At 34.3% G+C, this 15972-nt stretch overlaps 1 protein-coding gene across 1 annotated transcript; it reads left to right on the forward strand.

Annotated features, from left to right (window-relative positions):
• The first annotated feature begins 1203 nt into the window (after nucleotides 1-1203).
• Nucleotides 1204-5642, forward strand: LOC146922302 (uncharacterized). The gene is made up of 7 exons (XM_085715298.1): nucleotides 1204-1446; nucleotides 1536-1996; nucleotides 3611-3794; nucleotides 3918-4142; nucleotides 4243-4359; nucleotides 4502-4735; nucleotides 5160-5642. The coding sequence occupies exons 1-7, from the start codon at nucleotides 1402-1404 to the stop codon at nucleotides 5367-5369; spliced, it is 1476 nt and encodes a 491-aa protein (XP_085571424.1). The 5' UTR covers nucleotides 1204-1401; the 3' UTR covers nucleotides 5370-5642.
• The last annotated feature ends 10330 nt before the right edge of the window (nucleotides 5643-15972 follow it).

Here is a 15972-nt window from a genome sequence, read left to right on the forward strand (position 1 = left end):
ACAAACGTAGATAATATTCTAATAGAATGAAAATATCAGCTTTATCTACAACCTTGTGACAAGAGGAGTGTTCATAGCTCTCTGCCTCTCTTTATGTAAGAGTGCTAAAAACATTCTCTTTTTAACGTTTATTCTTTGATTGGTTGAAATTCATGTGGGTTCTAAAATTTGATTTGAAAAATTAGTTTCACATATATTTCTTTTGATAAAAGAATGAATGCTAAAAAGAGTTTATAAAATATAGTGTTCCTAACACATGACAAAGTGTGCTAACGTGTATTATGAAACTCCTTAAGCCAGGTGCATAATTTTGTAACTCTTTTGACCTAGTTTTGTTGGACTCATCACATCTCTGTTTGAGGCCTCACATTTGCAGAAGGAAAATTTATTATTCAATCTTTCAACCTGAAAAATGATATGTTGTCGAGGGTGTTTAACATGTTTTAGAGGGTCTTCAAAAGTGTTTCACGTTCTTTAAATTATATAATCTGAAATCTGTAAAACGTGCAAGAAAATCTGTATGACATCAATATCAATCAATATGATGGTAAAAGAAAGAAGTTATCGCATCAACCGAATCTCATCCACCTTAAAGATTACCATCTGGATTATGACCATTAACTTTTACTTTTAGCTAGCAACATGAGTCATCGTTATCATTTCACCACGGCTGTATTTGAGGCAGGGCGAAGAGGGCGATCGCCCTAGGCCTAAAAAAATAAGTACGAAATTTGGTCCCCGAAGTTTTTTTTAAGGGTATATTATGCCCTAAATAAATTGCTTAATTTTTTGTATCAAGTTTTAGTTAGGATCCAAATTATAGGTTCGTTCTAGGCCACCAAAATTTCAAAAACGGTTCTTAATTTCACTATATTTTGTCACAATATTTAACCATGAACCCACCACATACATACAACTAGAATTTGTTTTGGCAAGGTATATGATGAATCCACCGACAAAAGTTTTAGATATGGTTCACGACAATTATTAGTAGAACTGCTACTAAGCATGTCATAACACTAGTAGTTGATGAAATGATAGTATGATGACCCCATTTTAAAGTTAGTTGATGACAACACAACCCAAGATGGCGCATGGCAACGTTACAATCATGGCGCGTGGCTCTGTATCTTGAATGCCAAATCATCACCACTTAGGAATCTCTCTCTGCTGCTTAAACTCTCAACATTCTTAGTTGTTGACACTTTTAGTTACCTTCTATTCAACTCTCTTCTTCAATCACTCTCTCTTTGTTTTTACTATTATTCGTTACAGCTTTTGGCCTTTTTCTTTTCTCACATTCAATAACTACAATACAACCTTTTTATTCCTACTTCATCTCTCTCTCTCTCTCTCTCTCTATCTCTCTCCAACAAGCTTTGCAATGCTTTTCCACATCTTATGACAATTACCATCATGGATTCTTCCACTGCCACCAACAATCAGGTACTAAGTTAATTAATTACTTCAAAACAAACAAACCCACAATTTTTTTAGGATCTGAGTATATCATATGGATTTTTGACAATATGCAGGAGAAGTATAGAAAAAGTGGCAACAACAACATCAGTGAAGTGGTGAACATGGAGCAAAAAAGGCGTTGGCACGATGTATTCTGGTTAATACTATTTGTGATCCAGTTGATTGGCGTGGGTTTTGTCCTTGTGATTCTTGGCGTTAACAGGTTCAAGAAAAAGAACAGGCTTGACATTGATAAGTACACGTACCGTTTCATGGAGAATGAGGCCGGTTTGACAGAGGATTACTGGCCACTCTATGCTGTCGCTGGCGGCGTTGGGACTGCTCTTGGATGGAGTTGGTTGTTGCTGTTGGGTTCGCGCGCAATCCAGATGATGAAGGTGTCTGTACATATTCTTACCACTTATCTTGCTGTGATCAGTGTGTTGTGTTTCTGGGCTCACCAGTTTTTCTGGGGTGTTGCTTTTGCTATTGGAGCAGCTCTGCAGTTTTTGTATATTATATCTGTCATAGATAGGTGAGTAGTTAGCCTTTCTTAGACTACATTTTATGCTGCCTTTGATTTGATGTTGTTTTCTTGTTGCTAATTGATGTTATTTTAAGCATTGGTGAAGTTAATAGTTGAAACTACCTTAAGAGTTATGAGAACCTGTTTGTATTAACAACTTAATTAAGCGCTTATTGCATAAATGTTTATCTTTTAAGTGCTTATGAATATTCTATTTATCTAAGAAAAGATAAATTCAAATTGTTTTCGTATAAGCTTTAAGCATAACTCGTGAAAGATCATATAAGGTATAAGCATAGCTTATAGAAATTAACTGGAAATAGCTTATGGATATGTTATAAGTTGTTTCTCCAACCTCTTCCAAACAGTCTCAAAAGTACGTATATAAGTAGACAAGCTCAAATAAATCAATTCAAATAGGTCCTGAGATTGATTACCTTTCTTGTTCTTTATAATTTGATAATTTCTGTGAAATCACCCTTTTGTGTGAACATGAAATTGTGTTTTGTCTTGATAGAAAATGAAATTGATTAATTAGTGAAGTTTCTTTGAAAGTTAAACAGTTAATCTAATGAGAGGTAGAGTTTTTAAGGGGCTGATCTCTCTTGTAAATTTCACATTCTCCTTGATTTAACCTACTTATCCTATTGTTTACTTAAAAAAAATATACAAACGTAATGTTCATCATCGGGTCAATATGTTCCAATATTTTAAGAGCTCCACCTACTTATCCTATTCTATATCCTCCTAATACAATCCTTTCAATTTCAGAGAGAAACTTAAATGTTTCCCTGAGTTTAATGCCTGGATTATGACTCTCATTTTCAGCGATTCAATTACTCTGAGGACCTAGGTCATTTTATGTTGTTAGCTAATGGAATGAATATTGTACTTAGATATAAATTACGACGTCTGCTAAACTAGTCCTGTAAGAAGTTTCATTTAAAATATCACAGTTCGTCAATCAGGTCTATGGTAATAACTTTAGGTTTAGTTTGGAGGGGACGGAAGGGGTGGACTTTGTTGAGAGGGAAAGACAGAGAAATCTTCCACCTTATTGATAGAGTAATTCGGTAGAGAATGATAAGAGAATGCTTATGAATAAAAATCGTTTAATTTTTAGAGTATTATTTTTTTTGGTGATGGCCGGGATTTGAACCCCGGACCTTGCATATTTTTATGCATTGTCCATACCAACTAAGCTAATAACAACATGGAAAGAATTCAAAGAATTTATCCAAGCCCTCCAAAATTATTCTACAATATATATTTGGAGTCCCCCCAAATTAGGGGGATTTTGTATTATGAAGAAAAATAAACTCCCCAAAGGCTGTCCCTCCCAAAGCCCTCCTTTCCTTCCACTTCCTCCTGAACTCCCAGACAGACCCTAACTGTCTCCGTTTCATGGAGATGCACAGAAACAGCTGTTTACCTTTTAAGAATATTCGCGACATGGATACTTTCATTTTATTGGTGATCGGTGTTGTACTTTTCTATGTTTTTGAAGCTTTCTGCTGTCTTCTTATTATAGTATACTTCCTTCATTCCCTTCTATTTGCTTTATATAATTATTTCGGTCATCAAGTTAATTTCTGGTGCCTTTGGTCGTTTTTTGTTTTCCAGACTTCCATTTACAATGTTGGTTCTGCAAAAGGCTGTTAAGATGGTATGGAATCTTCCAGAGGTTATGAGAGTCGCATATGCGTTTATGGCTGTCATGCTCTTATGGATGGCATTGTGGTCATTTGGAGCTGCTGGTGTTGTAGCTTCAAGCATGGGTGACGGTGGACGCTGGTGGCTTCTTGTGGTGAGCTGGCAAGTTTTGCTCTTCATTCTGTCTGTTCTTGTTGGATTCGTTGGTTACATACGAATGCAGATTGTGTTAGCATATGCTTATCTCATTGGTTATTGCTATTTTGCATGTATGCAGGTCCTCTCTGTAAGCTTATTTTGGACAGGTGCTGTGCTTTGTAATACAGTACATGTCATAGTGTCTGGGTCACTGATCCGTGTTAGTATCCATGGTGGTTGCGAGGCTGCTTCAGTTCCGGCTAACTCCATAATGAAATCTTTACAGTATGCTTTAACGACATCTTTTGGCAGCATTTGTTATGGCTCATTATTCACAGCTGCTATTAGGACACTGCGATGGGAGGTATTAACTACAATTTTCTTTTTTGTGAGTTATTTGAAGTTATTAATTTCCTTTACGTATTCATTTCTCATGTACACGTCAAAATTTTGATTCGTGTCAGATAAGAGGAATCCGGTCAAAGATAGGCAAGAATGAGTGCTTGCTTTGCTGTGTTGATTTCCTTTTCCATCTTGTGGAGACTCTTGTCAGGTTCTTTAACAAGTATGCTTATGTCCAGGTAGCCCATTGTGCATCTCAACAATCAATATTTAATTCTGAGATACTGCTGATTATTTTAGTCTAGCTATTAGTTTACACTGTCTTGGAAATTGAAATCAGAAAACTTACACTAGCATGTTTCACTCCCATGTCCCTTGAAGATTGGTGTTTATGGTAAAAGCTTTAACCGTTCTGCTAGAGATGCCTGGGAGTTATTTCAATCAACGGGAGTTGAAGCACTTGTGGCGTATGATTGTTCAGGTGCTGTGCTGTTAATGGGAACCATTTTAGGTGGGCTGATAACTGGAACTTGCTCTGGTGTTTGGGCATGGATGAAATGGAGTGATAGAGCTTTTATGATTGGATCTACATCTATGCTCATGGGCATGATATTGGTAAGTTTACAACCTCCTTGATTTTTTATTACTTTTGATCCTAACAATAGAGATTTTGGGGTAACACCTATTGTAGAAAAGATGGTGGAAACTCGACTTCCTAAAACCTTTACAGTGAGAATGAGAGATATGGTTTGATGTATGTGTAAAACATTTTTACGTTGTAGGTGCATGGTATTTAAACTAATTTTTTTGTAAAATTCTTGCTTTCCTCTCTGAAGTCCTAATATCTAAATTTAGAGAAGCTCAACCCAACATTCCATATACACATCACATCTCAGGTTCATTTCCATCACATCTTAGGTGCATGTCTTGCTCATCATCCATATTAAGTATGCGTTATATCTTGATTTAATATGAAGATGATTCCAACTCGCATTGCTGAATATGCATCCGAACATAGGCATGACATGTGAATTTTTAGGTTGGAGCGGCAATGGTTGTGGTGGAAAGTGCAGTGACATCCATATATATCTGTTATGCGGAAGACCCATTATTGATTCAGAGATGGGACCATGAGTTTTTCAACCAGATTTCCGAAACATTGCACCAGCGACTTCAACATAGGAGTTCGCGTGCAAGGGAAGTTTTAACCCACGATCACCTTGATTCTCGTATACCAGAAAACGCCTAAATTTGAGGAATCACTTAATGGTATTGTAGAAGAACTGTTTACTTAAATTATCCACGATATATATGTCAACCCTTTACATCTTTTAGTTTCATTATGTGCTGTGTTATAGTGTATGTAACTTTCATATTGCAACAAGTTGGAGAAGAAAATGTGTTTGATGTTGAGGGTAGTAGCTTTGAGCTATATTGGGTGTGCTAACAAGATGCATCAAATATGGTCATTTATGTAAGAAAAGTGATACAATGAATATAAGCCTTGAATAGTTCCAAAGAATGAAATAGCCTTAACACAAGAATGTGCCATATCACCGAGCGTAGCTAAACTCATATCACCAAGCGTAACTAAACTCATTTTCTGTTTCCAACACCAGCACAGCAGGCCATTTGTTTAGCTTAATACTAGACCTGGATTTGTCTGCTGTTAAAAACGCAAGCCTGCAGTTTTGCATCTCGGCTGTAAATTGGAAATCGGAGGTTTACATTACGCGCTAACAAAATCAGCTGCTATAAACAATCTCAACCATTGAGTTCATATGGACGCTACGACGAGTAACTGCGTCTGATTCAAATTCCTCAACACCTGGGCCAATTTTTCATTACAGCACCACATCAAGACCTGTTATGTTACTTTTTTGACTAAGCAAACCTTTATTAGATTAGTACCAGAAAACATAAGACATGCTTTTTGTGGACTATGAGAACAAACCTTGGATACATAATCCATATTAGTTCATGAATTAATTAATATTAATACATACAATCCATATTAGCAACTTACTCCTTGTGCTTTCAAGTATATGTTCATTCCACATTACTAGTTCAACCCAAGACATTCCCCCAGGACTCAAACACCATTTAGAAATTGTGTAATCTAGACTATCAATTTTGATCTTCAACAGTTCCAAGCTAGTATCATTACTTACTCCACTACGTTACCAATCCTTGCGTATTTATTGCCAAACTCCGCTGCGTTTCTTGCTTTCCAAATGACCCATATACATGCAATCCACAAACATAGTAGTCTATTAATTTTTAAACACCCACTTTGTCCTTAAAAAACAAGCACATTGGTTGAAATGCTCAACTTCCTCATTATACAATGCAGAGCTAATCTCAAGCCACTTAAAAATTACATGTCACACTTTAAAATATAAATGGCAATCAAAGAAGGGATGTGACAGAGTCTCATCCCATTACAATCTGCAACACATTGTGTTAGATTTTGTGTAAGTACACCAATTTTACATAAATTCTCCTTTGCTTTTATTTGCTATCTTATAGGAGTATTATGAAAAAAGCTTCTTAGAAATATTGAGACCCTTGAGAGGAATGTATTTATGTTTTAAAATTGGCCATGTGCTTCCCATTTTTTTATGTTGCAAGTCATGAGACAGTTCGAGTAGTCCAGCTGAAAAATAACTTTTCACTCATGGTTGTGTCATTCCAGTTCTAATTTTATATACATTTAGCCACAGTACCAAATGAGTACAAAAACATCATTGAACAATGTGTAGTAATATACTCCCTCCGTTTCAAAATGAGTGCCGCTTTAGCCAAAAAAAATTGTTTCAAAATGAATGTCACTTTCAGTTTTCAATGCAATAATAACTTTTTCTTTTCAATTGTACCCTCCAATTAATACTCTGCACACTACTTCCAAAGTATTAATTTTAAAACTAACCAATAGTTAATAAGGATAATTTGGTAAAATAACCATTCTCTTTCTTTTAATCATTGCATTTCTTAATATGTGTGTAAACACCTAAAACGACACTCATTTTGAAACGGAGGGAGTATATTATAATGTTGCACATTATTTGGATAAAATAAATGAAAGATTTTTTTTTGACAAGAAATGAAAGATCTAGCAATCCATGAGATCTAATAAAGAGTAAATTCACCAAATCAATCAATTTCTCCCTCTAAATCAATTGAAATAGCAAGAAAGAAGAGGTTTGGCGTTAACGATATTTGCCGTTAAATCAATTTAATCTCTCTATCAAGTTTCGCGTTAAAGGCGTTGACGTGTGACGTCAAGCGTGGAATTCTCAATTAAATGTCATGTATACAAGGACGAACTTGATAAAAAAATTGATGTTTTTATTGTATTTTTTTGTCAAATGGATTATTTTGATTAAAAAATTTGATTTTATTTTAGACTTTTTAGTTTTATTTTTTTTCTTCAAAGTACTAAACTATTCAATGTTCATACATTCTTGGTCATTTTCCCTCTGAAAAATTACCATTTGTGCCGTCGAACATCCTCCCTCAAAATCGCTGCAACTCTATCGTTTTTTATGAGCACATGACAATTTTAAAGATCATAAGTCTATAATAACATCTTATTTAGTTAATTTCCAACTAATATTAAACTCAACGTTCAATTCATTTTAATCTTCACATGTCACATCTATTATATCAATGAAATCTAATTTATCATAAAGTCAAAATTCCTCCTATAAACAAGCTCAAACACTATACACTACTCCTTCTTTCATTTGAAAAAATAGAAACAGTTTCACTAGTTAAGTGTATAGAAACAGTTTCACTAGTTAAGTGTAGCATTTAAGCACTAGTGACAAAACAAAGATATAGAACAAGTACACAAAGTCACACTCAGCAATCCATGGTTCTAAAAAGAGATCCTGACACGCCATCAAGTGTACGAATGCAGTATAAAATGCGTCATAACGCATTCCAATTCGAGCCTAGAGAGTCAGAGTCAGAGGGTAGCTAGCATTAGCGTAAAACGTACATGCAAGGTTTCTGACACACGTTGCAGTTAATGAAAGAGAACCCTAAAATACACACAAACTATACTACACTGCGCGGTTTTAGGCATGTATCCCAACCAAGGCAAAAGCTATGAGGTTGAGGTTTCTTTCAAGCAAAGGATTTGCTTTTAATTAACTCTGACACTCTTACTCTCCATTCATTATCCTAATATTTTTAGTTTAGAAAATGTTAATTGGTGTTCGAGATCACTATTTAAAAGAGTAAAATATATGGAGAAAAACTATCTTGAAATGTGTAATATCGAGAAGAATTGAATATAAGATTTGAGAGAAGTATATTTTAAAGTTTTAAGTCGACATCAATTGTAAAGAAGAATAAAAAATTATCTGACAAACCAAAATATATTTTGAATTTTTAAGCTTTTAATTAATGCTTACTCTTTTCTCTCAAAAAAAAAATTAATACTTACTCTTTCAATTATTATTTTTGAGAAGTGCTAGCAACACTCTCTTTTGGACACTCTCTCTAATACTCACTATCTCATTGGGTTAAATCAATGTGGGTCATACATTTTGAAAATGGAACCCACATAAAGTGGTGGGACATATATTAATTTTATCTGATAAAAGAGAGTATTAGAGAGAGTGTCCAAAAGAGAGTGTTGCTAGCATTCTTCATTATTTTTTTTGACAAGTACTCTTTCAATTATTATAAATTACTCCTTTCGATCACATTTATAAACAAAAATTAACTTTTTAGGTACATTGAATAATTAATGTATCTGATCACATTTATGGTTTAGATACATGAATTATTGGATGTATCTAAAAAGTTGTTTTTTACTTATAAATGTGACCGGATGGAGTATTTTGATAACTTAACATATATTAAAAAAAATTAAGTAATAAATTTAATATTTTTATCTTTTTTAGGCCAAATACCTCCCTGAGTCCTTTAAGTTTCACGTTTGTTTCACATATGTCATTTAAGTTTCGAGTTTGTTTCGGATAGATCCTTTAAGTTTCTAAGGTTTCAGATAGGTCCTTTAAGTTTCGAGTTTGTTTCGAGTTTGGCTTAACAGACAGATCAACTTTGGCTTAACGGAGGTTGATAGAAAGGACCTATCTGAAACAAACTCCAAACTTAAAGGACATATCTGAAACCTTAGAAACTTAAAGGACTTATCCGAAACAAACTCAAAACTTAAAGGACTTATATGAAACCTTAGAAACTTAAAGGATCTATCTGAAACAAACATGAAACTTAAAGGACCCGGAAATGTATTTGGCCTTTTTTTAAAGACTAAAATAGAATATATCACGAAAAGACCTAAGTCTTTCCACACAAGATGTGTAAGAATATGAGATTCATTGGAAAATGTTAACTTATGAGAAATATTTGGTTAGGCACAACATTAAATATTGAGAAATGATATTTGTATAACCAATTTGCAACAACTTTTTGATAACTTTCTCTCTCAAACTCACATCATGTTTTTATTCTCTCTTTCTTCCTTTTTCTCTCTCTATTATTTTTGACCAATAGAAATATTCCTTTTTCTTTCTCTATTATTTTTTACCAATAGAAATAGAGGAAATGGAAGTTGTCTTGAAAGTTGTCACCAATGGTTGTTCATATATCATTACTCTTAAATATTACTACTCCCTCCGGTCCTTATTATAAGAAAAAGTTGACTTTTTAGGTTCATAGAATAATTAATGTATCTTAGTGTAAATATAGACTAGATACATCACTTACACAATGAACCAAAAAAGTCAATTGTTTCTTATAATAAGGACCGGAGGGAGTACATGTTAGGCATACATATATAAAATAAAATAAAAACTAAAAAAAAATATTAAAATGATATTGTTTGGTGTGACTATTTTATTTTAATTTTTTTATTTATGTGTGTGCGCCTAAATTTTGCGCTTATGTAAGACTATTTCCTTAATAACAAATTTCTCCTTCCTCAACTATTTAAAAAAGAAAAAAAATATTACAAGTGCATTAAAAATAATGATAATATTTATTTATGATATTGAAATAGTAATATATTAATGGGTTAAATATGTTTTTGGTCCCTATAAAATGGCGACCTTCTAAGTTTAGTCCTTACTTAATTTTAATAGCTTTTTTAATCCCTACAAAAAAAAAAATTACTTATAATTTTAGTCCCTGCTAAAATAAATTTTGTTTAATTATCCTTAAACTCTTAAATTTTTTAACGATTCTTTTTATACAAGTTTAGAACACTATGAAAGGTTCATTTACTAAAATCTATAATTTTTGAATATGAAATAAATTAAATATGAATTTTTTAAAACGACAAAAGTTTAAGATATAAGTAACAAAAATATGGACGTAGAAATCAAATTTTTGCGATATTTTTTTCGGAGGACCTTTTAATAACGTTCTTAACACGCCTGTAAAAAATTTGTTGAAAAACTTAAGAGTTTAAGCATAAATAACAAATTTAGATTGAGTAAGGACTAATATTGAGTGCAGAAATTTTTTGTAGGGATTAAAAATGATATTAAAATTAAGTAAAGACTAAACTTACAAGGTCGCAATTTTGTAGGGACCAAAAACATAATTAACCCTATATTAATTGTATTTGATGATAAGACATATGTTTGATAAGAGTTTCTTATTAAAAAAAAATGATAATTTTACAATCATGTTGTGATAACCATTAGACAACTCTCTTTTATGCTCGCCATTCAAAAAAAAAAACTATCTTTTATGCTCATGTTATATTTTTATTCTCTTTCTTTCTTATTCTCATTCTCTCTGTTGTTTTTAAGTTTTAACTAATAAAAAAGAATTATTATCACAAAATAGTTGTATAAATATTACTCCATCTGTCCCATAATACATGATACAGTTGACCCTATTATGCATGTCAATGCATAATTTTGAGCTTAAATATCTTGAATAATATGTTAGAAAAAATTATGAAAATTTGATATTTTGAAAATACTCATCGAGACGAATCTAACGACATCTTATATGATATTATTTATCTTTATATATTAGTAGAAAAACATAGTCAAAGTAAGTTAAGTCAAAATTGCAAATTTTCAAATGGATCATCTATTACAGGACGGAGGAAGTACTGCTTTTAAAAAACTAGAATTTAGAGAGGTAGTTGTGACCTTGTAGACAAAATTTTCATACGAGGATAACAACAAAAAAAGTTATATAAAGACAAAATAATGAATGTGTAAAAACAAACAGAAATAACTTGATTCATTCAAACGATAATTATAAGATACTGTACAGAAATTGTGTTTTAGCTTTGGTCTTTTTTTTCATCCCTTCTACACGCTTTCCTAGAAGCTGTATCTAGCTATATTCGTGATATAATATGAATATTAATTCGAGGAAGAGAGAGATCAATGGTATATCCAGCTCTGCCAAAACTCTTCAGAAATCAAAGAGCTCAGAATTCATAACATCTCAGAGCACAGATGGGCAGGGAGAGACCCTATCAAGAGAGAGAAGATCATTCCTCTAATTTTTTTTAGAGTAGTGATATTTGTACGGGTCAAGATTCTCTCCATTTATATCCAGTTTGTACAACCATATGTGACAATTTTGATGACAACTTTTATTTGCTCTTTTCATATTGATCTAAAACAGTAGAGAGAGAAAAATGAAGAGAGAGGTTAAGAATATAATGTGAGTATAAGAAAGAAAGTTGTCATGAAGTAGACGTACAAATATCATTTCCCTTTTTTTTAAGTCCTGCAAACGAGAGTTTCAGAGACACAGTTTAAAGATCATAAATTTTGAAATTATTATTTAAATACTTCAAATTTTAATGTATTTAATATATATATTTTTATAAAAAATATACTATCTCTTTCCTTAATTATAAAACTCTTTTAATATTACTTGGAAAAGTAAAGGTTGCGATTATGATATTACTGTGATAGATGTCTACTTTCAAGCATTCACGATTTGCATTAAAAAGGCTGATTGTATGTGGTTTTGCTCTGCTATTTATGGTATCCCTCAACTAGTCAATCGTGAAAAATTATGGAGTTATCTTATTTCTATTCGCGAAGATATTTTGAGTCCTTGGGTTTTGATAGGAGATTTCAACGAAGTCCTCCATCCCTCTGAGATAAAGGGGGGCATCTTTACAGCTAGACAAGCTGAGAAGTTCTCTAATATGATGGAGCAATGTAATCTTATTGACCTTGGAGCTACGGGTAGTACTTATACTTGGACTCGAAAGGAACGATGGATTCTGAAGGTTGCTAAAAGGTTGGACAGGGCCCTTGGTGATTGTGCGTGGCGTACTACTTTTCCAGAAGCTTATGTAGAGAACTTGACACGAAATTATTCCGACCATCGCCCTATTCTCTTAAGGGGTGTCGGTTTTGTTCCAACTAAACGTGTGCGACCTTTTCGCTTTCAAGCTGCCTGGCTAACACATAAAGATTTTCCAGAGGTAGTCTACAAAGCTTGGGATAAAGGTGAACATATTGTACCCGCGAGTCTTGATCATGTTGGGTTAGATGCGACTACATTCAACAAAGAGGTGTTTGGTGACATTCATAAAAGGAAGAGTACTCTTGTGGAGAAATTAAAGCAGGTGCAACACAAGTTAGAAACGGTTGATTCAACCCACCTCACCATGACAGAGGCATCACTCCAAAAAGAATATAATGATGTTTTTAGACAGGATGAAATCCTTTGGTACCAAAAGTCGAGGGAGAAATGGGTGAAACTGGGAGATCGTAACACGAGTTTTTTCCAAACTCAGACACTAGTGAGGAGAAAATGAAATAAGATCCAAGATCTCTTTCTTGAAAATGGTCAATGGAGTACTGATGATGTTATCCTCCAAGCAGAGGCCATAAATTACTTTAAATAGTTATTTGAGGTAGACCACTCCACTACTCCAAATACTCTATTGGTTAATGATATGCCTCGTTTAAATGAACAATGCTGAGATTCTCTTACAACACCGGTCCTTAAGAAAGAGGTGAGGAACGCCGTGTTTAGTATGAAGTCATATAAAGCTCCTGGCCCTGATGGCTTCCAACCCATATTTTTTAAGCATTTTTGGGAAAGAATTGGTGATGACATATGGCGTCTCGTACATATGGCTTTCAATATGGGTACTATTAATGCTTCAATTGCAGAGACATTAATTGTCCTAATACCCAAGGAGAGTAATCCCCAAAGGTTAAAGAATTTTAGACCCATCAGTCTTTGTAATGTCATCTTCAAGGTAATCACAAAAATTTTGGTTAGTCGCTTGCGACCGTTTCTTGCTGACCTGATAAGCCCTCTTCAAAGTAGCTTTATCCTGGGTCGAGGTACTACTGATAATGTCATCTTGGCCCAGGAGGTTGTTCATTTCATACATCATTCTCATGCCAAAAGGGCTCTATTGCGTTCAAAATTGATCTTGAAAAGGCATATGATATGCTTAATTGGGACTTCTTGGAACTCACTCTCCATGATTTTGGTTTCCCTCCGGCAACTATATCTTTCATCATGAGTTGTGTTCGATCTAGCAATTTGAGCATTCTTTGGAATGGTGCCAAAACTGATCATTTTACTCCATCTAGAGGTCTACGCCAAGGCGATCCTCTATCCCCTTACTTGTTTGTTCTTTGTATGGAGAAACTATCTCTTAGTATTCAACAGAAAGTCCTAAATGGAATATGGAAACCTATACAGGTATCTAAGGGTGGCCCACCGTTATCTCATATTCTTTTTCTGATGACGTTATGTTGTTTTGTGAAGCTAGTACTGAACATGTCAAAGTAGTTATTGATACCTTAGAGGAGTTTTTTTTTCAGCTTCAGGATTAAGGATTAATACTTTAAAATCCAAAGCTATGTGTTCTAGGATGGTTCAAGGGGAAAGAAAGCGTGAGCTCTAGGATATTTCAACTATTAAATTTGTGGCAGATTTGGGTCATTACCTCGGTTTTCCTCTCGTCAAGGGTTGAGTTTCTCGAGATGTATATAATAATGTTGTTGACAAAGTTTCAAAAAGGCTAGCAACTTGGAAAGAAAATATCTTGAATAAAGCAGGACGAGCCTGCCTAGTGAAGTCAGTCACAACAGCAATTCCCGTTTATACCATGCAACTTCACTATCTTCCTACTTATGTTTGTAACAGGTTAGATAAGGTGTCAAGGAATTTCCTTTGGGGGGTGATGGGCTCTCTCGAACTTGGAATCATGTTAATTGGAATATGGTGACAACCCCTAAACGCTTTGGTGGCCTAGGTATTCGTGAAGCTAAACTTACTAATTTAGCTCTGCTTGGTAAGTTAGTGTGGAACATGCTTCATAATAAAGATAAATTATGGGTGAAAGTCCTTTCCCATAAATACATGGGCAACATGTATTTATGGATGAATAAGAAACATAATAAACCATCAATCACTTGGCATGGTATTCAACATGCCATTACAACTTTTGCTGCAGGGTATATCTTTCGTGTAGGCTCCGGAAACTCATCGATTTGGAATATTGACTGGACATAACTAAGTTTCCTCTGCCAATTGGTCCCATTTGTTAACATTAGTGATTCAGTTATGTGTTTGAAGGATGTGTGGGAGGATGGTAGGTGGAACTTGCAAGATCTTGCCACTATTATACCAACCGATATTGTTCACTATATTCATCAGCTTCCAGCTCCTAATAACTTGGATGTACGACTTCAAGATGCGTGGACTTGGAGGCATGCAAAGAAAGGTGAATATACTTGCTCAAGTGGATATTATTGGCTTCTTCAACAAAATAGAGATTGGAATGTGAATTGTAACATGATTTGGCTTTGGCGCCTTAAAGTACTAGCAAAACTTCAACACTTTCTATGGCTTTGTTTTCACAATGCTCTCCCTATTAATGCCCGTCGGCATCATTGCAACATGGTAGCTTCTCCAAGCTGCACCCGTTGCTCTTCACATATAGAGGATATTCTTCATTGTTTACGTGATTGCCCACATTCTAAAGAGCTTTGGCTCCGCTTGAATATGGGGAGTTATAATAATTTTTTCTCTGAATTTGATGTTAAGGTTTGGCTTCATGAGATGACAAAGGGTAGCTCCTCTATTTTGTTTGTTACAGGAGTATGGTATAATTGGTGTTGGAAAAACAATGCTATTTTTTAGGGTCAACATTGGCGTACTCAAGATGTGGTGCGAAAGACTTTTTTGTTACATGATGAATGCATCTCTTTCTATCCCAATCCTGGTTTGGACCCACACTCATCGCGCCTCTTAGCTCATTGGATACCCCCTCCAGAAGGTACACTCAAACTCAATATTGATGGCAGCTTTCTAGAAAATTTTGGATGTTTAGGTGTTGGTGGTGTTGTTCGCAACCACGATGGAGATTGGATAACTGGTTTTCCCACTATGAAGTTGGAGGTGATGCATTATTAGCCGAGTTACGTGCTATCCAGACAGGTCTTGATTTTTGTAGTAGAAAGGTTATGTCAACATTATTTGTGAGAGTGATTGTTTGGAAGCAGTTGACCTAATTATTGATGGTCATGATCATACCTTGCACACTTATGCTACTGACATCCTTCATATTAGACACGTTTTAGATGAAAATGAAAATACAACATTGGTGCATGTTCTTAGGGAACAAAACATGTGTGCAGATTTTATGGCTAAGGAAGGATCACATGAAAGGTGTTCTGCTCACTGGAACTGCCCTCCGCCTGGTATGGAATCTCTCATCCTGAGAGATAAACTTGGAACTTAATTTTTGTCTCTCTCTCTTTTTTTTCTTTTTCTTTTTGCCTCGTTACATTGTAACACTACAAAAAAAAACTCTTTTAATATTAACTCAGTTGGTAAAAACAATACATAGTATATGTAAG

Source organism: Medicago sativa, chromosome 5 (genome assembly GCF_051527215.1).
Source record: "Medicago sativa cultivar Bolivia chromosome 5, Bolivia_mono, whole genome shotgun sequence".
In the NCBI taxonomy this organism is placed as follows: Eukaryota; Viridiplantae; Streptophyta; class Magnoliopsida; order Fabales; family Fabaceae; genus Medicago; species Medicago sativa.